A 25,789-nucleotide genomic window follows, 5' to 3' on the forward strand; every position below is an offset into this window, starting at 1 on the left:
TCTCTCGAGACAGACGGCTGCCGACGACGACGACGACGACGACTCTTCTGCTGTTGATGAATATTTTTTTCCTCTAATATTTTGCAATAACAGTGCCACAACAAATATCATTTTATAGGCCTCCTTATGCATAAATGCCAAGCATTTCATTTCTACAGAAATGCCTAAAAGTAGAAGTCTGGATAAAAGGTGTATATATATTTGTTTCTATATATTCTTGACATATTTTTGTATTCGGTAGTTTTTTGTTTCCCTCTCATGCATTGGTAAGAGTTCTTTGTGTATTTTGAAGAATAATCGTTAGTCTGATACACACATCAATAAAAAGTATACACAGACACACACACATTTTTCTTCCTATTCAAAAATTTCTTATATTTTGCCTTTATTCACAAAAATTTTATATTTTTGTACAAATTTATCATTCTTTGTAGTTTGTATCTTTCTCAGGAAGACTGTTCATATGCCATGACTATTTGCATATTCCATTTTTTTGTTATCTCATTGTTTTATTTTTTACATTTAGCTGTTTAAATTACTTGGATTTTAGTTTTGTGTTTATTACATGGTATTACTTAATTTTCTTTCTTTTTCCAAATTGAAATTCAATTGATGCACACTATTTATTAAATAATAATCCATTCATCTTTACCCCCAAATTGAAATGACATTTTTTAATGAACTGATTCTTTAAACATATTCTTGAATTTGTTTCTGTACTCTGTAGTAGATCTGCTTAATCTCTGCTTATTTCTTTGTCAATTCCACATCGTTTTGGTTGCTATAGCTTTATAGTATGTTTTGATATCTTATAAGGAATCAATTATGTTTTAGTTGTCTGCTATTAGATATTCAATGGATACGACTGAGTCATATTTGTCTTTAAATGTCAAAAAACTTTTACACAGTTTGCATTAATGTGTAAATAATGGAAATGACTAAACCCAGAAGCTATTGGTGTTATTGGTGCTACACTTTGCACTCCAAAAGTCTCAGCGATCATGGTGGAAAATAACAACTTTTCCCAGTTTTACTCCACTTCCTATTGTAGCTCATTACTTCAATGAGTTATTTCATAGGAATCTTATGACTATTATTCAATTTGTTTTAAAATAAATAATGCATCTACATCATACAAACCCCCAAAGGTACAAAAGTGAAAACTTAAGTCTCTCCTCAGTTCTCAAGAGGCAGTTATACTACCAGTTTTTCCTTTAGTCTTCCAGGATGGCAGCTTACCATCCACTCTGTTCTGTATCTTGTTATTTTTATTTAACAATATAGTTGGAGATTATTCCATTTCAGTATATATGATGCTGTTCTATAAGATGGTTCTGCCACTTTATTTAACCAGGATAGAAATCCAGTTGTTTTAATAAATATCCTTTACATGCATAATATTCTCAAATATCTAGAATAGAAGTGCTGTACATGAAATTGGTGGGTCAAAGGGCATTTAAATTTTCAGTTTCATTTTATATTAAATTGCCTTCCAAAAAATGTCTAGAAACTTCATGGATGAAGACCCTGACGACACCTGCCACCAGGCTGTAGACTTGTTCAGACAGGCATTGAGTCCCGGGGAAACATGATAGAAACTCTAGCAGGGACCCTGACAACCAGGGGAACTGTGTGCACACATACGTGCACACGAATGAATGTGTGTGTGATGTACACAAGGTAAGAAACTTGAAGTTCAAAGCTCTAATAATTACTGGACGTCCTAGTGGTTTGAATAAAACTCCTTTGACTTTGTTATTTATTAGAAACTAGTGTTAAATAATAATAGGTTTGAATTTCACAGTCCTGATGCTGCTAATCAAAGCACAGAGCATCTCTTAAGATCATAAATTATTATTCTTCACAACAGGAACATAAGAGAAAGTTGGTTTATGAATTACTAACTGGGATACTAGACTCTATTTGAGTCTTGGGCTGATTCAGAGGGAAGGAGGCTGGTAATCACATTTGGAAACTGGAATATCCCTTACAGACTGAGCAGGGCAGAATTTTCTCTAACTTACAATACTTACCTGGAGTCAGCTAGAATAAGTGGCCCAGCCAAGATTAAACAGCCCCTCATTATCCTTGTTGAAAATAGTTCATGATGTTGAGCTGGAAAGAGAATTTTTTTCTAAGCAGGAAAAGGGCTTTGCCTGTGGAACAGGAGGCTATTTTTGCTATGTCCTCTTAGGGAGCTGGTGCTGGGTTCAGACTGTGACTCCCCTCGCCACCATCTCATTTCCACTTGGTATGACATATTTCTCTCCCTTCTCTCCACTTCTGCCTCCACTGATGTTTGTCTGTTTGGGGGGATTCTGTCTTTCCCTGGTGTGTCTTTCTCCACACAAATGGAAAGAAACAAAACACCAAGCTCTCATTTCTTCTTTCCACATGATAAGGGCAGAGATAAGATAACCATTATGTGGGCCTTCCTTTTCTTTCCCTCTAGTATCTCCTCCCCTGTTTTTGAAGGACCTCATGGTCCTGGTTGCCTGCAGTGAGAGGAGGAAGCTGTCCATCCTGTTTTACATGGCTATCCCTTCCCTGACACGTCCTCCCAGCCTGGCATGGCTCTCTGCTCTGTCATCACTGAAGGATGATGTGGCCTGCCAGCCTCTCTGGGCTCTTCCTGGGTCACAGGATCCTTGCGTATCCTTCCGTTACCTTTCTGGGCCTGTTTCGTCTGTCACTTCAAGTACAAGGACTTAGAACTGCCAATTAGTACAGAGAAAATTTCTTAAATAAACATTAGCCAAAAACAATCATACTGTATAACAAAATTTTATTAGGATTAAGTCGAATTAGAAAACTTCATGCTTTACCATTTGCTATAATTACCTGGAATGACCACATTTATACTTAGCTGAGTATAAAACAATTTGTGCCCCTGGATTCTACTGTTTGAAAAAGAAGAAAATCAATGTGCATAGCAGTGTGCCTGACACCACCATGGTTAATGTTTAAGGCCTGACAACTCGTCAGCAAAGCATATGTTGCATCCAAGCTCTGGGCCTGAGGAAGATGGCATTCTTGCCTCCCTGAAGCAGACTCAATAGCCCGGGCACCTGGAGTCAGCTTACTGGAGTCTAATATTAATATCTGTATTTCAAGAGAAGCTAGGCTTGAGGTATATTTATAGCTTAAAGGCACAGGTCATGCAGCTGAATTAAAGGCTATTGTGTTGGTCTCTGTAATGGGTCAGGAGCCATGTTTTATAATGGGGCGTCCTGCTACCTCCTTGACTCCTTGATGTGGCCCGAGTGTCATCAGCTCTTCTCTTCTCGCTCTAGCTCCTGCTAAGCAGCTGTGAGTGCTGGAATGTGAGGACAGGTTGGGGCTGTGCCCTGTCTTCTGCCATGTGGAGAGCAATCTGTGCTGTGGAATCTCCCCACCCATCATGCAGGGGGCACTCACTAAAGACCCAAGAAGTGACTCAAAGGTAAGCAGGGACATAGAGGCCTCATTTCTCAGACTCATTCCCCATTCGTATGGGGAAAAGAAACTGGTCTTCCCATGAACGACCAAGCTGGAAAGCAGGTTGGCTTTAGTGCAGGGCATACCCATCTGTGACCAGCTCCCCCGTTCAGTAGGAGAACCAGTGTGGAAAGGACACCAGTGAGCACAGCGGGGCTCCACTGGCATGGGTTCCATGAGGCAATCAGCAGGGGTATCAAGCACTTAGCGGGGCTCTGCAAGTGGCCCTGGGATCATTAAGAGCAAGTGGGAGTCTAGGTCCTAAAAATATAAAGTTTATCACTTACTAAATTACTGGATATTCCCTTCTGCTTTGGAGTAATATGGTTATACTCAGAAACTCTTTTTCTTATTTTTAAACTCTCCCTAGTAAAGAGAATAAACCCTAGAATCTAAGTGAAGGGCCTGGGTAGCTGGGTACAGGGAAGAAATACCTGCAGACAAGCTTGGGCATTTCATTCCACAGCAGCTAGGCTCCTGACTCCCTCCTCTCTCTACCCTCCCCATCCAACCAATTCATTAATGAAAATGGTTGCTGTCAAAACTTAAATTCAGTTGATAATATAGAGGGACGATAATAAATTCTCATTTCTTCAGGCACCAGAGGATACATATGACAAGGGTTTGATTCTCTCCAATTTATGATCTTAATACATTTTCCACTCTCATCTGTGCTGCCTTGTCATCTCGGCTTGTATTCCTCAGTGAGCCCTGCATGATTTGTGATTAATCTGCACTGTTCATGGCCATTAATTCATCTGGGATTGACCTGTAGTTTGCTCAAGCTTGAGTTCATAGCCTCCTAGGCCAAGGTCCCCCTCATAAATGTTTTCCTTTTTTTGAGTCTGGGGTGAAGCTTTCTTGTCCAGACCCAGCCTTGCCGGAGGACTGCAGGGTAAAGTGGATTGCTCCTGGTAACTCATGGCCAGCTCGTCCTGATTTACAATGCATTCCACGTCATCTTCCTTTAGCTGTTCCTGGAGTTTTTTGGGGGGGGGGGGGAGAGAGAGAGAGAGAGAGAGAGAGAGAGAGAGAGAGAGAGAGAGAGAGAGAGAGAGAGAGAGATCAGTTTGTGCTGAAGGCACAAAACAATAACAGTCCTGCCATGTAAGAGAATAGAGTGTTTGTTTTCCTTTTCCTAATTGCCTTGTCTTGTCTTGCCTGGGCTGAAGTCTCCCCTGCAGTAGATACTGCCTTGTCCGTCTTTGTGGGCATGGTAAAGCATTTCCCTGAGTCGGCATTGAAGACTTGACAGCACAACACCATCTCCTTGGTTTAAGAGAGTTAAAATAAAATTCAATGGGTTTCTTGAATTGCTATCTAAGGGGTTTGAGAGGATTTAGGAGTTAGCAGAATCCTGTGATCAACCCTTCTTCCATTGGCTTTGGGAAGACCATGCAAAATTACTTGTAGAATGATCCCTGGCTAGGTGACCTCAGGCCCCTGGTTTCCAGCCATAGCCTGTGTGAGAATCACGTGGAGGGCTTCTTAGAGCACAGATGCTGGACCCCAAGCTCAGTGCCTGTGCTGGGACCTGAGAATCTGCACTTGTAACAAGTTCCCCAGTGATGCTGGGCTGCTAGTCTGGGGACCAGGATTTGAGAACCACTGCCTTCAGCTGTTGAGCCCTGACTGCATCTGAGACGCATTTTTCCATTTACACAAGGGGGCCATCTGGGCAAGCTGAATGGGAGCCTCAAACGCCACAATTCTGCTCTTTCGCAATCCCTGACACTCTGAGCTGCTGCTAACGATTCTAATTGCTTCTCAGCATTTTAAAATTCCATTCCCTTGAGCTATAAAGCACAGACTTTATATGTTCGAAACCTCTAAACACAGCAGTTTGTGAGGATACAGTACTTCTTTCACATTTTCTAAATTCATTTTATGGTTAAAAATACTGGTAACAATAAAAAATTGCATTTTTCAAAGAAGATTGAGCCCACATCAACAACAACTGTAAGGAAAAGAGAAAAGCTTTTTGGTGCAGCGAATTTTAAAAATGTTTCCTCTGCAAGGTGGGAGGGAATAGTCCCAAGGTTCTTGGGCTCCCCAGTAGTCACCATGCCCGTCCAGCTCTGGACATTTACTCACCCCATAGGCCTGAGGACTGGTGAGCAGTCTGGAAATTGGACCGCACCATTCAGGTAACGTTGTAGTCAGCGGAGGACCAGAGTGGGTCAGAATTGGTTTCAGATATCTGTGAGGACTGTTAAGGAATACTTGCCAAAAGGGAGTTAGGATTTAGTTTCTCACACAGCACAGAACTTTGCATGCAGCAAAAAGAGACGCTAATGTTCACCTTTAAATCCTCTACTCCCTCATTGAGGAGACAATTTGGCCTGCAAAAATTGATGTTTATAATCTCTGCTGCACACAGAGGCAGACTTAATGGTGGGTGCACTGGGCGCAAGTCCTGAGCCCCAACTTCTGAAGGGCCCCGCAACTTTACACTTTTTTCTAATGACATCTAGTTTGGTTTCATTACTATGCTGCATAAATATGGTTAACATGTATTTGATTTTCCTGTCTCTCTTTTTTTTAAGGTGCCCAATATTTTCTTCTGTGCCCAGGGCCTTAACCAACCTTAATCTGCCTCTGGCTCCACACACCTTTCCAGCCCTCCCTGAAGCCTCTAGTCATGAAGAAATGGTAACTGTCCCAGCCAATATCAGACAGAGGTGTGAAATGTTCTTCTCCTTCCCTGTTGCACTAATGTCTCATCTGCTTAGAGAATGTATTCTTAAAAATTATCTTAAACAACAGCATAAAAAAAAATGTTTTCTTAAAACTGCACACACAGCTTAAACCAGCAGTAATTTTCATAAAGAAGCAAGAGGTATTTTATAAAATGTTAAGTACTTTTAGAGCCAGGTAGTGAAAATAGATTGTTTTCCAAAATACTTTTTAAAAAAATATTCAACATATTCACTTCATGCTTCATACTTCAATGCCTCTGTATACAAAATTATGGTAAAAAGCAGGTGACAGGTTTATTCTATTTTTTTCTCACTCGTTTTTCTCATCTCTTCACCCCAATGTGTTCTACGAGTTCAAAGAAAAACCTGTTCCTCTAAAGCCACTATGCTTTCCTCCCCGCAATCCAGCAATAATGAAATCCCCAGGGGCTGTCTCACATGGCAGCATTATTATTATTATTATTATTATTATTATTATTATTATTATTATTATTCTTTCTCAAAGATAAGTAGTCAAATCATTTCAGCATTCCATCAGAAACAACTTTTATGCTTTATAATCATCTCCTCTGCTGGAAAATATTTTACCTTATCAGCTTTCTGAAAGGCTTTAATAAATAGGGAAAGGGAAAAAGTGGAAAACAGTTAACATTTGTTGGCTGGTGACGGTCTGCTGCCATCCCCTAGGTACTCAGAACACAGCAGATCTTAGAGATGGTTTTGTTGGAGTCCATCCATAGCTGGACAATGCCACTCTGTCGTTCCTGTGACTCTGAGCTTGTGGGGACAGAGGGAAGATGCAGCTCATAGGGGGCCAGAAATCTGGTTGCCTCTGGCTTCAGTCATTTGCAACCAAAGTGGTGGCAAAGCCAGGGATGTTCGTGAACACAGCCTACTTACGATGCAAGTAGAGTGACTGACAAGTTGTCTAAGAGGGTCTGTATTTGCAACTGCAAATGGAAAACTTGATGACTCCTTTCAGATGGGCAGCTGCTGTTCTCTCAGTTAAGGACTAGATATTCAAGTTAAGAGCCTGACATTCTCTGTAACATTTTGTAAGTATTTCTACAGCTCGAGAAAGCCCTTGATGGCCTTCCACTAATTTTTATCAGAGTGTTATTTTCTTCCTTTTATGGATGAAGGAATTAAGGCCTAGAGATATAATGATTTTAAATAATCCAAAGGCTCCCTTTGCTGTTTGAGTTCACCAGTATCATTCCTGGTAGAAGTTAATTTTTCAGGGCAGAATCATGCATGTGATCAGCTGCTTCTCTAGAGAGAAACGCTTGCAGACCTCACCCCTGCTGGAGATCATGCAGGGGTATGTGAGGACATCTGATGTTATTAGGGCTCATGGTGTACATATGTCAGTGGGAAATGCTTTTTTAAAGGAGTGAGGAAGACATGTACAACCTGAGTGCAAATCAAGGAAAATCCCGCCAATGCTATTTACAGATGGAAAAGTGACAGCAACTTAGCGACATTTTTAGAGACGTCATGTAAAAAACAAAACAAAAACAAAAAACGGAGACATTTGTCAAGGCTCTACGAGAGGACTGGGCAACTTCCAGGGTTTGAAATTCTCAGTAAACTGAAATATCAAAATCCAAAATAATGTTACAAAAGTAAAATACAAATTTAGAAATATATAATGAACTTTTCTTCTTTTATCCTGATAAGATGTCTCTTTAACTCTTTGTACACTGTTAGTGGAGCTAACACTGAAGGATGAAATTTGTAGCTTTCTGTGAATGCGAGACCTGGACCAAACAGGGTACCATTTGTCCCCATCTGGACAGGCTCTGGAATTTCTGAGTCAGAGGTCCTGGGCATATAACTGCCAGCTCTGCCCCTTTACTAACTATATGACCTATGATCTAGTTATTTACCTCTCTGAGCTTCAAAGTATTGTTGTGACTATTAACTGAAATAATGTAAGTAGATATGTAGGAGTGGTTTTAAACTCTTTCATGCTGTTTAAATGATATTTGTTTTATTTTAAAAATGTATGTTCTAAGCAATACTTTCAGGGGAAACTGGTGTCTCAGTCATAGTTCATATAATGGTGGGTAATGACACCGAGGTAGAGGTGAGAGAATGACACTCCAAGCATCCGGTGTATAGTTGGGATTCATGGGCTAGTCAGCAGGTGGAAAATTTGGGCTGGCTCTATACAAAAATTAGTTATTTGGGTTAAAAGTTGTATGGGGAGCTAGTGTGAGGTAGTAGGTGAGAGGTGGGGAGAAGTTTTTTGATGATAGACCCTTCTAGCAAACTCATGTTGGCCTTTTGGCTGTCCTCGTATTTCAGTGGCTATGAATCAAAGGAGAGAGGCATTCACTGTGTGGCATGAATGGAATGGAATGTGCAAAGCACCATCCACAGCCACAGTGGGTGTGGGGCAAAGTGTTCTCCAACATCTGGGTTTGTCCAGTGTTTCCATATGTTATGTGCTCACTAGACATTTGTTAAATTTATGATAGAGAAAGATATTCAGGGGTGGCATGAGTGATGAAAGTACACCGAGTGATTATGCAAGAGAAGAATGAAGTGGGTGACTGACAGCTAAGGTATGAGGTTTGCCCAAGGATAAAGGCTAAGAAAGGTCAAGTTGATCAAAGAACTGTGAAAAGAACAGAAAGAAAGAAGGAACCCCTACCTTTCATGACACTATGGATGAAACTGAAGAGCATTATGCTAAGTGAAATCAGCCAGGTGGCAAAAGACAAATATCACATGATCTCGCCTATAAGTGGGACCTAATGAACAAAACAAACAAACCAGCAAAATGGACCCAGAGGCGTGGAAACAAGGAACAGACTGACAGTGACCAGAGCAGAGAGGGAAGAAGGATAGGAGGGAAAGAAGGGGAAGGGTCTAGTCAAGGAACAAGTATTAATGACTCATGGACATGGGCAACAGGGTGGGATTGACTCTGGGAGTGGGGGTTGGGAGTGGGCGGGGCAGAGGACAACGGTAAAAGAACAACAATAAAAAAGGCAAAAAAAAAAAGTAATGCAATTAAAGAAAAAAATAGAAAGGTCAAGTTGAAGATGGACTTGTTAGGCTTGAATGACTAGGCAAAGGACACCATGAAAAGAGTGGTAATAGCATAAATAAAGTGGTTAAAAAATAGTCTTCGTGTTTCACTCACTCACTCATTCATCTGTTCTTTCGTAACTCACTTGTTTTTATTTTTGTCTTATGTGCCAAACCACTGAGGCACCCACTGAAGGAAATGAACAATCACCCTATAGAGTGGAAATGTCCCCGTCTCCAGACTGTGGTCTCCTTGAGAGTAGGGCTGTCCTCTTCCACTGGGTTCCATGCTCGGCACATTGTAGGTGTTCAATACACAGTTGTTGAATTAATAAGGACACCAGGCTCAGAGGGAGTTAAATAATTCATTGCTTGATGGAACCCAGCTGGTTAGTTAACAGCAGAGCTAGGCCTGAGACTAGGGACATTTCCACCCCACGGAGATGTCTTCCTGCTATTATAGAGACACTGGTAACAGGACTTGTATGACTGGATAAATGATATGGGATCCAGCAATCAGTGACTTTCAGAGTTCTTCATTGCTGAGCAATGTCTGGAAAGTGGCTAGATCTCCAGGGTTACCTGAATTATTTTAAAAAGTAAGAAAACTCTTTTGATCTATGAAAAAAACCTCAACTGCAGATTTTGGAAAATGTGTTATTTTTTCCATCAGATTCTAGTATATGTTTGGGAGGGAGATTCCCCATTGGGTACTTTTGGTACGGCTAGTTTTGCTTCTCTGATAAGCTGGGAATGCACTGAGATGAAATGTTAAACTCTGGAGGAAAAAAACAATGACTTTTCTCATCTTTAAAGGGCGCAAGTGTGGAAATAGCACTTCGGTTCAGGAGATGTAAGTGAAATTTGGAACTCTACCCAGAATTTAACATGCATGAAAAGGGAAAGACAGTTAGCAGAAACATTTTCTCCTTAGGCCTGAGCTGTCAGCAGGTCCAGGGCTAAATTTAGTGCTTAACTGAACCAACACAGAAACTACCTGGTAACACTGTTCCCCCCACCCCCTCTCTCTCTCCTTTGTTAGTTTTTGTTTTGATTATTTAAATCCTCATGTTTTATCCATTGTAAGTTGCCAAAACCAATGCCTATGATCCTATATAGATTGGTGAGAAGTAAAAACCCCAAGCAAAGGTCAGCTCCACAAGTAAACATTTTTTTAAAGGAGCCTAAACTTCATTGTTTCTATTGACTAAATGGTTGCATCATCCTAAAATTCATATGTTAAAGTCATAACCCCCAATAGAATAGATGGTATTTGAAAATGGCCCTTTGGGTGATTAGGGTGAGATGGGTCATGAGGATGGGGCTTAATGATGGGATTAGTGTCCTTGTAAGAAGAGACATTAGAGTGTGCTTATTCTCTCTCTGCATGTCCACAAAGAAGAGGCTGTGTGAGGACACAAGGAGGTGGTGGCTGTTTGCAAGCCTGAAAGAGTTCTCACCAGACCCCAAACATGCTGGCACCTTGATCTCAGACTTCTATCCCCCAGAGCTTTGAGAAACTAAATTTCTGTTGTTTAAGTTACCCCGTCTATGGTATTTTTCTACGGCAGCCTGAGCAGACTAGCGCACGTTCACTCTGGCCCTCTTTAGAAGTCTACGATTTGAGAGCCCTAAAGAGCTATGTTCTATCTTGGCTTTCTCTAAATTTGTCTGATCATAAAGATCATTTTTGACATTTGTTAAAAATTCAGATGTCCAAGTCGTCCCTTAGAGACTGGCTCAGCAGGTCTGGGAGGTGGCCTGGAACTGTATGTTTTTTAAAATAAGCACCCAGGGGATTGATGGCCAGGTAACTATGGAACACAGTGGTCTCCTTCCAGAGCATTGCTTTCCATATGAGATTCGAATCTTAAATAGGAAGACAAAGAACATGGTCTCTTATGTCCATCAAACCTTCATTCTTAGGGTGAGGACATGTATAAGTTAAGCTCATTTGTACCAGAACCCAAGCCTATATAATGGCCCCTGTCAATTGTTCCATAGTTGTCTGGGGAATGGGTTATATACTTGGTTCAATGAGATGAAGGCTTTACGATGCTACACCTGAGAGTGAATTAATGAAACAGCACATCTTGGCTTGCAAAGGAAGACTTTGTGCTTATTTAGAGCATTTGAATGTTTGTATGTATGGGTTTGATAAATGATCTTGTTATTAGGATAAAGTACTTGTCAATGCATAGCTGTGTAAGGAAGGAAGGTACATTTATCTCTATATGAAGTTTTCAGGAATATAGTCCCTACCCTTTTCATTTATAAAGCATTTTCATATGTCTTATTTTTTCTTTACAACTGCAGGTGGCTATTATAGTCTCATTTTCTAGATCAAAAAATGTGTAAGCAGATGGCTTTTTAATTCTCTTCTAACCTATTCTTACCTCCATTTCCAGAGTGCATTTTATCTTTCCGTGCCAGCTTGCCACCTGAGATGGTCAAAGATCAATGCCAGGTGTGTGGGAAAGAATAGGTATATGCTAGAGTGGAGGTCAACCTTGCCTTCCAAGCCCATAAATTTTTGCAGAAAACCAGATCTCAAATGCTACTGACTTGATGAGACCCCACATTGTTATTTATACAGCATCAAAGAACAGAGCTAGCAGAAGACACCCAAGATTATATATACCCCATCATTTTTTAATTCTAATATGCAAATCACCCCTCTTCTGCTTCGTTTCTGAGGAAATATGGTCTAGCAAATTGAGTGTGTTCTCTCTCTTTCCTCTGGATATGTCAAATTCTATAATTGGACATTCAGCATCTTGCCATCTTGGTTGAAAATGCAATGAGCCATTCTAAGGGTTTAGGGTTCTGGTCAGAGAAAGGCTTTAAGAGTCCAACTGAAAAGTCTTCTTTAAGCTGTTTCACCCCCCTGTTCTCTCTGGCTTGAGAAAGGACTTCCAATTCTACACCAGGCACTTGTAGAAAACATAGGAGTGGGATTCTGTCTTTGTGGCAGCCACTCTATTTCAAGAAAAAGCTATCAAGATGGTACCTTCTCCTAGGCTATCCATGAAGTTCTGGTTTGAAAAAAAGGAAAAGGCAGAAACCCTCTAATCACACACATAGGTGAACATATGCCTCTTTGATTGACAATCATAACCTTTATCATGTTAAAGGAAATTTCCTAGACAACTTCTGGGACATAACAAAAGCAGCAAATGCCAGAATAAAAACCCTGATGGGAGAGCAGAACTGCCTGGAATAAGCCAACAGGAAGTAATTGCGACCCCTTTCAGTCTAGTCACTGAACTCTGCTAACTCACGTCTGCTGGGGAATGGCTTTCCGCTTAAGGCCAAGTTAATGTTTCCCTTTATCTCAGTAGGCTTCTTGGATCTGCCACAATAAATTGCTTCAGCTCCGTCGTGGTTTCATTGCAACATGTACACCACCTATATTATCTTAGAGCTAATTGTTTACATCTCCTTCTCCTTCATTAGAGTCTGAGCTCCTTGAGGGCAAGAACTTTATCATTATTTTTAAAAACTATTTTTTATTGTAAAATGAAACAGGAATACATCAAGGCAGACAAATCCAATACAGCTTAATAAGTATTTATAGAGCAACAAAACCACTCAGGCCAGGAAACGGAACTTTGTTGCCTACCCATGAAGCCACTTCTGCATCTCATCCTAATCAAAACTCCTTTCTCTCTCCATAAGGAGCTACTATCCTGATTTTTAAACCTATCACATCCTTGAATTTACATTATTCTCCCAAGAGCAGGGCCCTGGCCTGGAATGGAGTCCTGGGAGGTCCATTCTGAGAGATCTCAGGGGTCTTGACTGCTTTAGCCCCTTCAGTCCTTCTTACTGGGACCTGTCACTTACCTGTACTAGAGAAGGCGATACCCTCTATTCCCTGCCACAGCTGCTTATTGAGTTGGACTAACTACACTTCCTAGGACCTACTGTTGGCTGTTTAGGAGTTCTTCTATTTCCAGGTTCCTCTTGCATGGACACTTGTGCTATTGGTGGTTTGTCTCCGCTCACCTGAAATTTGGAGTTTGGGAGAAAACGTGATCCTAGTTTTGATATACATATGTATGTGGGATAGTTTTATGTAAGGATTTGCAGAAACTGAAAAGCTGCTTTTGGTGCTACTGCCATATTCCCAGAATCCTCCAGGAACTATATTTTATTTGATCTTCTATCTTTGGTGCTTACTGTCTAGCACATTACTAACAAATGTGGATGTGGCCTAGTTAGATTTTTTAATTGCACTCTGTATGAGCTGCTTAAGCTGGCTAGGAACTGTCCATGATCCAAACAATGTAGCTTAGAGTTATCAAAATGGACTTACTATATAACAGCCAGGTGAGTCAGATGGTATCTGGACCCATGGTTCTTTACCTCTCCTTGCCTTGCACTTGTGTCTCTAAAAAATGTCTGTATGTTTATCATTTGCATACAACTTCATGTGACATTTTAAAGAGTTCCCAGGAGTCCTGACGCCCATCCATGCTTCCTTAGAGGTCCTGAGCTAGGAAACTCTGGTCAGGAGTGATTAAGTATTAAGAATGAGGGCAGACTAAAGGGCGATAAAGTGGTATGCTTGCTATCCTATTTGTATTGGGAGTTGGTTTTATCAGTGATATATGTAAGCTCTACCTATCAAATGTTAAGATAATTCTATTGGGCTCTTCAGTTCCAGACAGATAATCCATGAACAGAGAAAGGGCAGGAGAGTTTGTTGGAAAAGTTAAAGGAAAGAAGACAGCTGTAGGATACTGAAGCAAACAGCGTAAGGAGGGCTAGTGGACTCAGGATAAACAGATAAATGAACGCAAGATAAACAGGGGAAATATTGGAATCATGAGATTGGTGGAAACCTGAGAGCTCATCTGATCTACAACTTTAGATCTTAGTATGGAAGAATGTTTAAACCTAGTGTTTCTACAAATGGGGTCACCTGATCATCTGCATCAGAATCCCTTGGTTTGCTTGTTAAAAGCAGATTCCCGTACCCTTGAACTTGACCCTTTCAGGTGGGGACCTAGTAATCTGCATTTAACAGTGCCTTGACAACCACTTGTCTAAATGATGCACATCAGAATGGCGTGTGGTCTCTCAAAGGACCAGATGTGGAGGTGCCATGTGTGTGAGCTGCACAGTGCAATATTTGTAACAATGGTGTCAATAATAGTACTGCTATTTCTTTTCCTTCTACTATTATGTACTTAAAACTTTTCCCTTTGGGCACAGGATGGGATCAACCAAGTTCCAGGAATTTTTGCTACCTATCAGATGCAGCTGAAATTCTTTTGTGCTAATGAAATATTACTTTTGTCTCAAGTGTTTTGAGAGAAACCAGTTCTAGAGAAAAATGCTTCTGCTACTAACATGGAGTGGGGCTTGGCTTTTGGTGGCCTTCTCGTTAAATGTTGCTTTGACCCATGCTCTTTTTGTTAGGTCACGGTGATTTTGACAGCAAGCCTTTCTGGGTCACCTCCCTCATGATGTGAAGGAGAACTGGACCATGAAAAGTGACTGCTCCAGTGTTCTAGGTCTCCACTCTGGTTTGGAAGAAAATTCACACTCAATTTCTCCTCCCAACACTGATTGGATTTGGTCTTGTGAGTGTTGGAGGCTCAGTTGGCTACCCCAGAATTCATGTCTAAGACAGAGGCAGCCAGCCCTGCCCATGCCCTCTCTGGCTCATCCAGTACGCATGGGGTTGGGCCCTTCCTCTGAACTCCCAGAAGAGTGTATGCCTGAAAGGGACTGGTCCTCATGTGGACACTGTTAAGGATCTTGTGGGGGTGAATAACTGTACTCAGCTTCTACCTCTGCACAAATAGAAACAGTCACTTCTGCACCGCGGGAACCCTACAGTTCAGTCTTCTTAGAGAATGGAGTTAAAGAAGAAACTACCTTAATACTTTCATGGAGAGGGAGACAGCCAATACCAAAGATGAATGGTTGAGGTTCTGGCTGCTGTGACCACTTCTCAATTTGAGTGACAGTCTCCACCACTTCGTGCCCAATTTTTCTGTTGCTAAGGAGCCTAATGATGCTGGGTTAGATCTGGTTAGGTAATTATTCAGATTGCGTTACCTTGTGTATTTGTTTCCCAGGGCTGCTGGAACAAAGTACCACACACCGGTGGCTTAAATAAAACAAGAGACATGTATTGTCTCACTGTTTTGGAGGCTGGAAGTCTGGGATCAAGGTGTTGGCAGGGTTGGTTCCCTCTGCAAGCTCTGAGGGAGAATGGTCTCGTGCTTTTCTCAAACCTAGTTATGGCCAGAGTCTTGGGTTCCCCGACTTGCAGATGTATCATTCCAATCTCTTCCTCATCTTCCCATGCTTTTCTCCCTGTGTCTTCACATGACCAATTTCATACAAGCAAATCAATAATATTGAGTTAGGAACCCACCCTATTCCAAGTGTGACTTCATCTTAACTAGCTGCATCTGCAATGAACTTATTTCCAAATGATGTTACATTTTGAGATACTGGGAGTTACAACTTCAATATATCTTTTTTTGGGGGGGGAGGCACAATTTGACTTATAACTTCCTGCTACTTTTGAATAATCCCAATATTTTTTTAGAGGTAGTTAAAGGACAGTCTGGGTTTGAATCATAGGTCTGCTACTTATTATCTGAGTGGGCAAATTTTCTAAGCTCTTTGAGCCTCATTTTCCTCATCCATAAAATAGAAGTAATTTACAGTAGTGACCTCGTAGGGGAGAGGATTAAGTGAGATAAAAATAGATGCAATTTTTAGCACATTTCCGGGCACATAATAAGCTCTCAACAAATACTACTTAACTTTATTTTTTTTCCACAGTGTCCCTTTGGGAGTTATAAGTGTTGGAAATATATTCCACATCAGTTAACTTGGGAAACACCCACCGCATGGCCCGCTGAGTCCATACTATGTCTTCTACCTGCTGCTGGAGCCCCGAGGAAGACCTTGCCCAGTTGCTCAGGCCAGGCTCCCTTCTGTTCTTGGAGCGGCGCTGCATACAGGCACCCAGGAAGGCACTGCTCGCTGCGTCACGTCAGCAGGAGTCTGGGGTGGGGGTGGGGGCACTTACATTATGAGGGTCCCAACCTCACAGGAACAAGGTGCTGACTCTGAAGGTTGCTGTTGTCATGTTGGTTTTTCAGGTCACTTAGAGCAGCTCTTTTTCATCATCTTATTTGTTTCTCTGGTCTCTGGTTGTCCTTGAAACCACTCTAACTTTCCTATACTCTTAAGGACTCCTTCTCTCCCTGCCCATTTAACACCCTCCTGAGTAGAAACTAACTCTCTCTCTCTCTCTCTCTCTGACACACACACACATACACCAACGATGCTCACTTGTACAACCCACTGAGTTTTCACAGGGATCTGGGTATGTGACATTGAGTTATTTTTGAGTTGTGGAATGAAGACGTTCAGGAACACTAAACTCTGTTTCCTTTGATGGAGCAGACACAAGAGGAGAGCCTTTTGTTGTTACAGAGTCGCATGAAATAAATAACCTCATTTTCCTGTCCAGGCACTTGGTTCTCTCAGATCCAGTCACTTTCAATTTTTTTTCCACTTCTCACTCTTACCTGGAAATACATTTCATAATTGGTACTCAGTACATGCCCCAACATCTGCTCAGTCATACACATATGAAACTAAAAATAATTTGGTGATGCATGTGGATCTATTCCTATTCCCTATCCTATCCTAGCCTACCGTACCCTACCCTACCCTACCCTATTCATTTCCATTCCATCTGTCTTCTGTTATGTTTATAGCAGACCCTGTTAGTGTGCACCAATATCTAGTTCTCTTTCAGGTACTTGAAGTAGGGACAGCAGTATCTTTGAAGCAGGTAGGACTATATGATGAATTCTGGCCAATGTACTTTGGTGATAAGTGACTAGTGTCACTTCTACAGTGTAATATACAAAGCCAGCATGTCACTCCAGCTGACTGTTTCTCTGTGACATTGACCTGAGGAGGCCTCAGGTTGAGATAGTGGAGTTGGATCAAAGCTGCCTGGATCACTGAGTTTCCACATGGAGGACAGTTGCCCTAGGGGGTCACATATTCCTTTAGCAGCCTTTACATGAGAGAAATAAAACTGCCACTGAAATTTTAGAAATGTATAGTTTATCCTATTCTGACTAATACAGTATTTTCTTCTTCCTCTTCTTCTCTCCTCTCCTTCCTCCTTCTTTTCTTCCTTTTCCTCCTCTCCCTTCCCCTCCTACCCCTCCCCCTTCTCCTCCTTCTTCCACTTCTTTTCTTCCTCCCCCCTCTCCTCCCCCCTCATCTCCTCCTCCTCCTTCTTCTTCCAGAAATGCTGCTCTTGAGTTATAGAAATGATTTCATGACTATTATGGGTAGCCTCCTACAATTTGCAAACTATTTTACAAAGTATGTGCCACATTGATAGCCTCTAAGTGTAGATACAGAGAGGGCTCCATAGATGAGGGATAGTGCATACCAACATGGTCTCTCCTCAGGATCTTAACTTCCTGGGATTGATTGACTTAAGGACTCAGTGGCTGTGTGACTAAGGACATAGAGTTAGGTGGCAATTGCTTGGTGGAGAGGGATTAATTTCTAAGCTGACTGAAGAGTGAACTTACCCTTTCAGTGGGATTTTGCCTTTTAGATATACATGGATCCAGATTCAGTCCTCATATATTGTGTTATGAATAGGCTTATGTACATTGAGAACTCAGATTACAGGTGTATCTTGCTTATTATTAAAATAAGCTGGAATAAAAAGGCATGATACTGCTACTAAATTGTCAAGTGGTGAGGTTGGAGGCCTCCATTCATGGATATGTCCTTGGCTAAATACTTGAACTTCATTGCCCTCTATAGATTCCCACCCCACTTACCTTTCCAACTTCATTTTCACACTCTCACAAGCCTTAGTTTCTGATAAATGACATTAAGCACCGATTCTTATTTATATATTACAATCCCTCTGGGTTTTTCCATATGCTTTTCCCTCTATTTGAACAACTGTCTTTTCATCATGGCACCTAGAAATCCTAAATTCATTCAGATGGACCTCAATTGTTACTGTCTCTGAAATTCCACTAATCTTTTACCTATTGCTCTCCTACAACTTACAACTCTACCTCATGGTTATTAAAGTACAGTTCTTCTCCAATCCCACCTTGAACAAGAGCTACTTCTTTTTTACTTTTTTTTCTTGAGGTTCCATATAAAATTCCATCCAAATAAAAGGGTTCCTATGAACAACAATAACCACAACACATACCCCAAAGTTAGAAAATCCACTGACTTATAAACGACGTTGATTTACTAAGGTTGACATGGAATACTTTACAGACTTTTATATTTGCATGTTCTGTTTCCATTACCAAGAATGTTGTTCCTCACTTTGTCTTGCAGGGAAGACTGTTTATTCTTTAAAGCCTGTGGGCTAGATTGCTATTTACCTACCCAATAGCCAGCCTTCATTTTCTTCTTACAGTAGAAGGAAGTTCTATTTCCACAGAAGATTGGATGACCAATTAAATGACAGAAATTTGTTGGGTAGAATTCCTAGAGAAGTTCCTTAATGAGGACATCAATTTTGCCCTGCCTTCTTGTCTGGAACTTAAATGAGCTATCTGGTGCTCCAACAGCCATTTTGGGGCCATGAGATAAATTCAAGGATTGAAGCTGTATACTAAGGATGGTAGATGAGAAGGACAGAAAAACCATAAGAATATGGATGACATCATGGATCTCCATTACAAGCTGCAGATTGTCTAGTGCTGGACTTATTTTACAGGAGATAAAAAGCCTCTATTTTGATTAAACCATAGATTTTTCTGTTATATGTAGCAAAACATAACCCAAATGGATACACAGATCAATTCAAATAGTACCTCTTCTTAGTCAGTATCCCTGTACCCCAACTAGAGAATTTCTATAATGGGGCTCCCACAGGCCTTCACTCAAGCCTCTCTGATAACATTTATATATCAGAAATATTTGACGATACAATTCCTCTCCCTGAGGGGAGGAACATTGTCTCATTCCTCTTTGTATCTGCAGTGCTTAGTGCCCAGTAATCAGAAATGAATACTCTTAATTGATATTTGTTGAATTAAATTGAGACTTGAAAAGGATTTAAGGTTTTCTGTTAACATGCAAATTCTTTTGGGAAGGGTATTATCTGAAACCCAAACCTTATTTGGGTTTAGTAGGCAAGAAATGAAGTCATGGGTAATGACACTGGTGGGGGCCTCAGGGACTGGGGTGTGAGAGTTAGGCAGGGCTGGACCAGCCACTGGAAGGAAAGGTGGGAAAAACCACAGCCATGGATTTCAGCCCATCTGGCTCTCCCTAGGGCAGCTCCTATTTTCCTGTACACAAAAACCTCACTCCCCTGGAAAGCCCCAAGAGGAGACTGCCTGTATTAGGAATGCTTTACATCACCCTCCTGCTTCTCTGAGAAGCAGACCTCTCTGGAGAGTGGGTATTGCAGACAACTGGCTCCTTGGTCATATCTGAGGGTCCCTCCTGTGTGCCCCAACGGTGTTCTCTTGGTCCTTCCAAAGCACTTTGGAATGGTACGTCACTCTTGAGTTGCAAGATCAACTGAATACATGTTTGGATAAGAAGCTTTTGGGCCCTAGATCAAAGTCTTCATTGCTCAGGGTCTAGACCGCTTTCAGAGCGAGTATAAAACCTGCCTTCACCTTAGAGGGAATTATGGGTGCAAAAGGAGAGAGGTCCTGCCCATATCCACCATATCAATACATCTTCTCAGGAACAGAGCTCAGAGGGTATACTCAGAAGCCAGTGTGCTAAGGAAGTGCAAAGATGCATTTTCTATTAAAACCACTCAAAAATAATATTGGCAAGGACAAATATGATCCTTTGGCTAAATAAAACCACTGGAAAGCAAATTAAACCATGCCTCATGATATGATTATTCTCTCCTTGTAAAAACAGTAAAAATGTTTGGTACATTGACTGTGTGTTTGTGTGTTCTCTTTAATAAACAGCACCAGGGCCTGTTTTTTTTTTTTTTTTTTTTTCTTTTTTTGAAAGCCACAGGTCTGAACTTAAGCCAAAAAGTGGCAGGAGCTGTCCTGCTTGCCACAAAAAAGAAGAGAAAGCACTGAGTCATTATACAATTTCACTCTCCTAAATCAAACCTGCCATTTGCCATGATTATTTACCACGGCTTTGTAATTGTGAGCAGACAGCTGAGGGGAGCTGAAAGTCTATTCAGTCTTTAAAATGACATAAAGTGGCACTTGGCATACCAAAAGATAATTGTTTTTTCCTCCTTGTTAATATCCAACTGCTTCTAGGAGTTCTGTGAAAGATTCATTTGAGGCTAGCTCTAGACATTTCTGTGGAATTTGACTCTTGGACTCTTTTTGAAACCCAATTTGAACTCGCTCTCAGGAATTAGGAGGGCCGAATTGATTTTGACCTTCAGTCAGAATTTGCCTCTCACTGTTTAGCAGGACGGAGAGCTTTCCCCCACTCATGTCCCTCTACTACCCAGTGGTGCTCAGCGGTGGGAACTATTGGCAGTTTCTCACAGTATAATTATTTTGAGGACATTTTCAGCTCAACCTGAATCTTAGGAAATGGAATTTGGAAAGGAATTGAGATTTCCATCTAACCTAATAGGACTTTGGTGTCTGGACAAGAACTTGAAGTCTATGGGAAGCACTCAGCAATGATGGGAGAACCATTGCTCATCAGCCTTTCCCTCACTTCACAGTGAAGTGATAATTTATGAGCAATCTGCCAAACCTAGTGACACTTTCTGCTGACAAAATGAACAATACAGACAACTTCATCCTTTGGCTCTCATGAGATTTCAAATACTCTTGAGATTTCTGTTGATCAACTACAAACAGGTATAGGGAACATAAATATGTGCTTGTATCAATGGGCCTTCCTATAGTATGAATGAGTTCCTGCTATTTCTATCCAGAAATGTCAGATTCTATACAACAGCATTGAGTTTCTGACCTGTGTTAGAATTAAAAACAGCAAGCTCATGCCTTTCTAACCCTCTGGCTCAGGATCACAAAATTAATTATGTTTAACGTTTGTTAAACGCTAAGTATATTGGGCACTCTGTGTTAAGCACTTTACATAATTAATCTCCTTAATTCTACAAAGTAGCTTTATCATTATCTTCTTTTATGGGTGAGGAAACTGAGGCATAGGGAAAGAGACAAAAGAGCTAGCCCATGCCACACAGCCAGGAAGTGGTGGAGCATGTTGTAAACTCAGGCTGCTGCACCACTAGCCTATCTCTCTAACTTTGATTCCACAGCTCAGTCCACATGACCACATGCCTGGCCTCGGAAAGAGTCACCAGAGGGGTCTCTTTGAAAAGACCTTCACGTTTCTGCATTCCTTGAGGCTGCTTCAGCAACATGCATACCTGAGGCCATCAACCCAATAGGGGACTGTAGCCCAGGGACTTTGCAGCAAAATTCATGGGCTTGATTTGGGAGCAAAATTATCCACAGTTTGGTATGAAAAGATTTGCCATAGGAGAGTGCACTGGAGACTTCTGTTTGCAATGATCTTAATATTTTGTCCCTTGTATCCCTAGTTCCTTGAGGGAAAAAGAAAAGAAGGAGAGGAACCTAGGGGCAACACGGAAGAGGAATTAAGATATCTCACCCTCCCTCACCCCATTTCTTTCTACCATAGTTTTGAGGTTCTATTCATCAGCTGTAGTGTTTCGAGCATTTTAGGAATTGAATACATAGCAAAGGAGGTATAAGATGTGGTTATAACCCAGAACCCAACTGAGGTTGGAGTATAGAGGTTAGTAATGCACCCAAAACTGAGATATTCTCTGTTCTTTTGACCAACAAAGGGGAAGTCAAGGACATTCAGAAGTCAATGAAACTGGGGAATTTTCATGTTCAACATGCCATCTGCTGACTGAACGCTAGTGGTTGTCATGTTCTCCGAACCGAACTTCTGTTTGTTATTGCTGATTTCAAGAGTGTTTGCAAAGGAAGGTGTGTGTGTGCTCTGGAGGTGGGAGTGGTAGGGAAGTAGTGGGAGTATTGGTAACCCTTCTAGGATCTGCCTGAGAGCTATGGCAAGGCCCTGCGCACACAGTGCCGCTGGATTTGCAGGAGGCCTAGCCTAGCATCCTGGGGCTCCCTCTGTTGGTGTCCACAGGACCACAGGGCCCCTGAGGCCATTCAGAGCCCTTGGAGTAAATCTGACATTTGAAAGGAGGCCAAAACATTCTCAGTTGGTGCCCAGGGTCCCTTCACTGATCATGAAGGTTTATTGCCTGGTGACATCTCCTCCCAGTCTCAAACTTCGTTTCAACTGGGGCCTTATAAATTGTTTTTGCTCAGGCTGAGGCTGCATTGTCTCGTACCGTGGAACTGGAAAGCAATCACACCAGATTCCATTGATTGCAGAAAACCCTCAGAATGGCTTCATCTTCTAGCATTTGCCCCAGGAAGCAAATAACCCAGATTAATGCCAAACTTTTTAGAATAAAACTTCATCGTGTCTGATTGACTGAAAACTCATCCAGTGCAGGTCACGTTTGAGTCATTATAGTCCACGTCATTAGAGGTTTTAAAGCAAAACGTGGCTCCTCTATTTCTGGACCTTATGAGCGTGAGTCAGCAGAACTCTCCATCTCTTAGGCGCTTCACTGTCCCAGCAGCTGGGCTGGTGTGGGAGGAGGGATAATTGCTGGTGTGTAGGAGAGGCCCAGGAATGCCCAGCAAGGCAGCTCCAGAGGAGAAGTTGGCATTGACTGGAGGAGGTGGCAAGGCTTGTAACATTTCCTATTATGTGCTTTACCTTTGTCTTGGCCAGCTCACACCTTGGGAAAAAGTTTTTTCTTTTCCAATTTAGAAGATTGCTAATAAAGCAAGCTATGATTTCTTTGCTGACTACAAAAATAGCCTGTAAGGGGCAGGCATCAAAGGGTGCTATGGACCAGAAGGAAAAATTCTTTTACCCCTTCTTATACTCTGAGGGTTTCTCTTCCTGTGATTACTACTGCTAGGTTCTCTTGTGATTTTATGTCTTATTTCTATGATTCGCAGGTTACTGAAGTTGAATAAAGAACCTGAAGTAGATTGGCCATTGTTTTGAGTTACCTTTGCAAATTCTCTCTTTGCCTATACTACGAAGGAGCTGACTGCCTCCCCTCAGGGTTTAGAATAATTCCCATGGCTGCTATTCATGCAAGCCGGTGCAATTATTTTCCCGTTTTCTGCTTGGCACCTTGTCCTTCCGTGGTGATGAAATAATAGTGGGTTAGTTTAGAGAAGGGTTGCATTCATTGACCTTTGCACTTTAATTATGAATAGCCTGGGTTAAGAGGAGAATTCACATGATGCCAAAGGAGATCTTAGAGACTGAAATATTTCCAAGAGATTAACTACTTGGTTTTTCCAGAAGGGCTCAAAACTCCACCAAGTGCTTACACTTAAGTATAACTAGGATGGAGTTCTCCAGTGGATTCTGGACTGAGCAGAAGAAAAACACATTTAGGCTTTTGATCAATTTGTTTTTATTCAGAAAAGTTGAAATGAAATTGATGTTATATGTAGAGAACTGGTCATTGCTTTATTGCTGAAAAGGCTACAATAGGAAAAAATGGAACACTTCCCTCTGAGCAGAATTGTAGTGAATTGCGAACTAAAGAGCTTATGGAAAGTAGCTTTCAAATGATTATTTTTGTTTGCTTAAATGATGCTGTTGATGATTGTAATTTCAACTATCCACAGAAAGAACATGGTAAAAAAAGCTATAACAAAAACCAAAGAACACATCACATTTTATAGCATCCAAATGCCCCCATCCATTTCCCGGGACTGTTCAGTAAAATATAAGCATACAGTTCAGATTCTTCTTATTTGCATTTTCAGGGCCAATTATTTTTTTCTATGCTTTCTTGAAAAGGTTTATTTTTGCCCAGGGTCACTGTAACCCCTTACAGAATAAAACTTGACTTTGGAATTTTCTTGCTTTGCATGTAAAGGCTGGCTCTCTGGGTTACAACTGAAGTGTTTGGGGTGAATAATGGACCCGCAGTGGCTCAGGGTTCCAGACAATGGGTCCATTCTAGTCCCTGAACCAGACAGTTTCAGGTGAGATGATTTTATCAGTGCTGAAGAGGGGATGCCACCTACTATAGTGTTACTACTGAGCAAAGACCTACTGATAATGTTCCATGAGCATTTTTTTGTTCTTATTCTTGGCTTAGAAAGAGAAGGATCATTACAGATATACAGTCACTTTAACTTCTCAGGTCATGACCAAGATGAATAATATTAATAAACTGTGAACCAATAATCTAAAGCCAAAAATGGTCAGACCATGCAGTAGAGAACCTCAAAGGACCTTGGAAAATCCAAGGGCTGCCACAGAAATTTAAAGCTCTGATCATCTCTGGCCCAAATCAAACCAAATGCCCTTGCCTCTGCCCTCCTCCAAACTGCACCATGGTCCTGAGGTTGATAAGGAAGCACTGACCAGAGAACTGACACTGTGGATGGAGCAGGGGGTCTTGCAAGTGCCTTCCAGAGCATTTCACCATCAGACTGTAAACCTGCCTCTGCCTAAGGAAGGGCTGAGACCACTTGGTCATGGCTGGTCTGCTCAGCTGGGCTGTGAGGAACAGCACAGGCTAGAAGCAGGAGTTCCTATGTTCAGAGTGGTGGGAGGGATGCTTACTAGGCCCTTGTCTACACCTGCTCTATTGTAGGGCTAAACAGAGGAGCTTGGTGTTGAAGGCTCAATTCACTGTTTCCAAAGCAACAGCAACCAGTGACATGTCGTGCCAGTAACAAGGCTGCTCCAGTACAATTGACTTCACTTTTGTTTCATTCAGTTTCAAGAATGTTTCTGAATTCTTTTTTTGAAATGTCCTTTTGTCATTACGTTTTTAGCCCTGAAGCTCTGGAAAAGGCCAAGGCCATGAAAGGATGCTTCACATTTGTTCTGACTGAATTTGACCTCTGACTCCCTCTGCCCCTGACCTATTCCTCCTGCTATGCTCCCTGCTCACTGAAGGCTCCATCATCTACTTCTATACTCAAACATGGGCCTGCCCTTCAACCCTCTCTCTTCCCCAACCACAGCCAATCAATCAATCACCAAGTTCTGTCTGTTCCACCTGCCAAAACCTCCCCATCCATCCATCCACTATCCAACATCCATCCATTTATGCACCCACTTCTCTCCAGCTCACTACTGCTGCCTTTGTCCAGGCTGCCAGCATCTCCCCCTCTGATGGCTGAGACAGTTTCCTCACTGGTTTATGGCTCTGCTGACCAGCCTCAGCTCACCATCCCCAAAATATTTCCATTTATAGCCACAGTGGTTCTTTTGCAATGTTGAGTGGGTCGTGGTACTTCCCTGCCTACAACCATGTCAAAGGCTTCCCATGGCCCTGAGGAGTTAAACACTGAAGAACGTGACACGACTGAACTCTTTGAGACCCATCTCTTGCCTTTTTCAATTTAACTGCATGTGCTGAATCCTGTCATCCCTTGCGTTTGCTGTCTTCTCTACCTGAGTGCTGACTCCACCCTTGGCTACCTTCTCCTCCTCAGTTATTCAGGACT

The 25,789-nt window shown here is 41.6% G+C and overlaps 1 protein-coding gene across 1 annotated transcript in view; it reads right to left on the reverse strand.

Moving 5' to 3' along the window:
• Nucleotides 1-2,768: 2,768 nt before the first annotated feature.
• Nucleotides 2,769-25,789, reverse strand: part of SLC9A9 (solute carrier family 9 member A9) — a 534,896-nt gene continuing 511,875 nt past the window's right edge. The window contains exons 15-16 of the mRNA XM_090275635.1: nucleotides 5,572-5,677; nucleotides 2,769-4,454 (exon numbers count right to left, since the gene is read on the reverse strand). Of these exons, the coding sequence (XP_090131761.1) occupies nucleotides 4,227-4,454; nucleotides 5,572-5,677 (334 nt within the window). The 3' untranslated portion in view covers nucleotides 2,769-4,226. The remainder of the gene's footprint in view (nucleotides 4,455-5,571; nucleotides 5,678-25,789) is intronic.

Source organism: Furipterus horrens, unplaced genomic scaffold, assembly GCF_987537825.1.
Source record: "Furipterus horrens unplaced genomic scaffold, mFurHor1.1.pri manual_scaffold_1, whole genome shotgun sequence".
NCBI lineage: Eukaryota > Metazoa > Chordata > Mammalia > Chiroptera > Furipteridae > Furipterus > Furipterus horrens.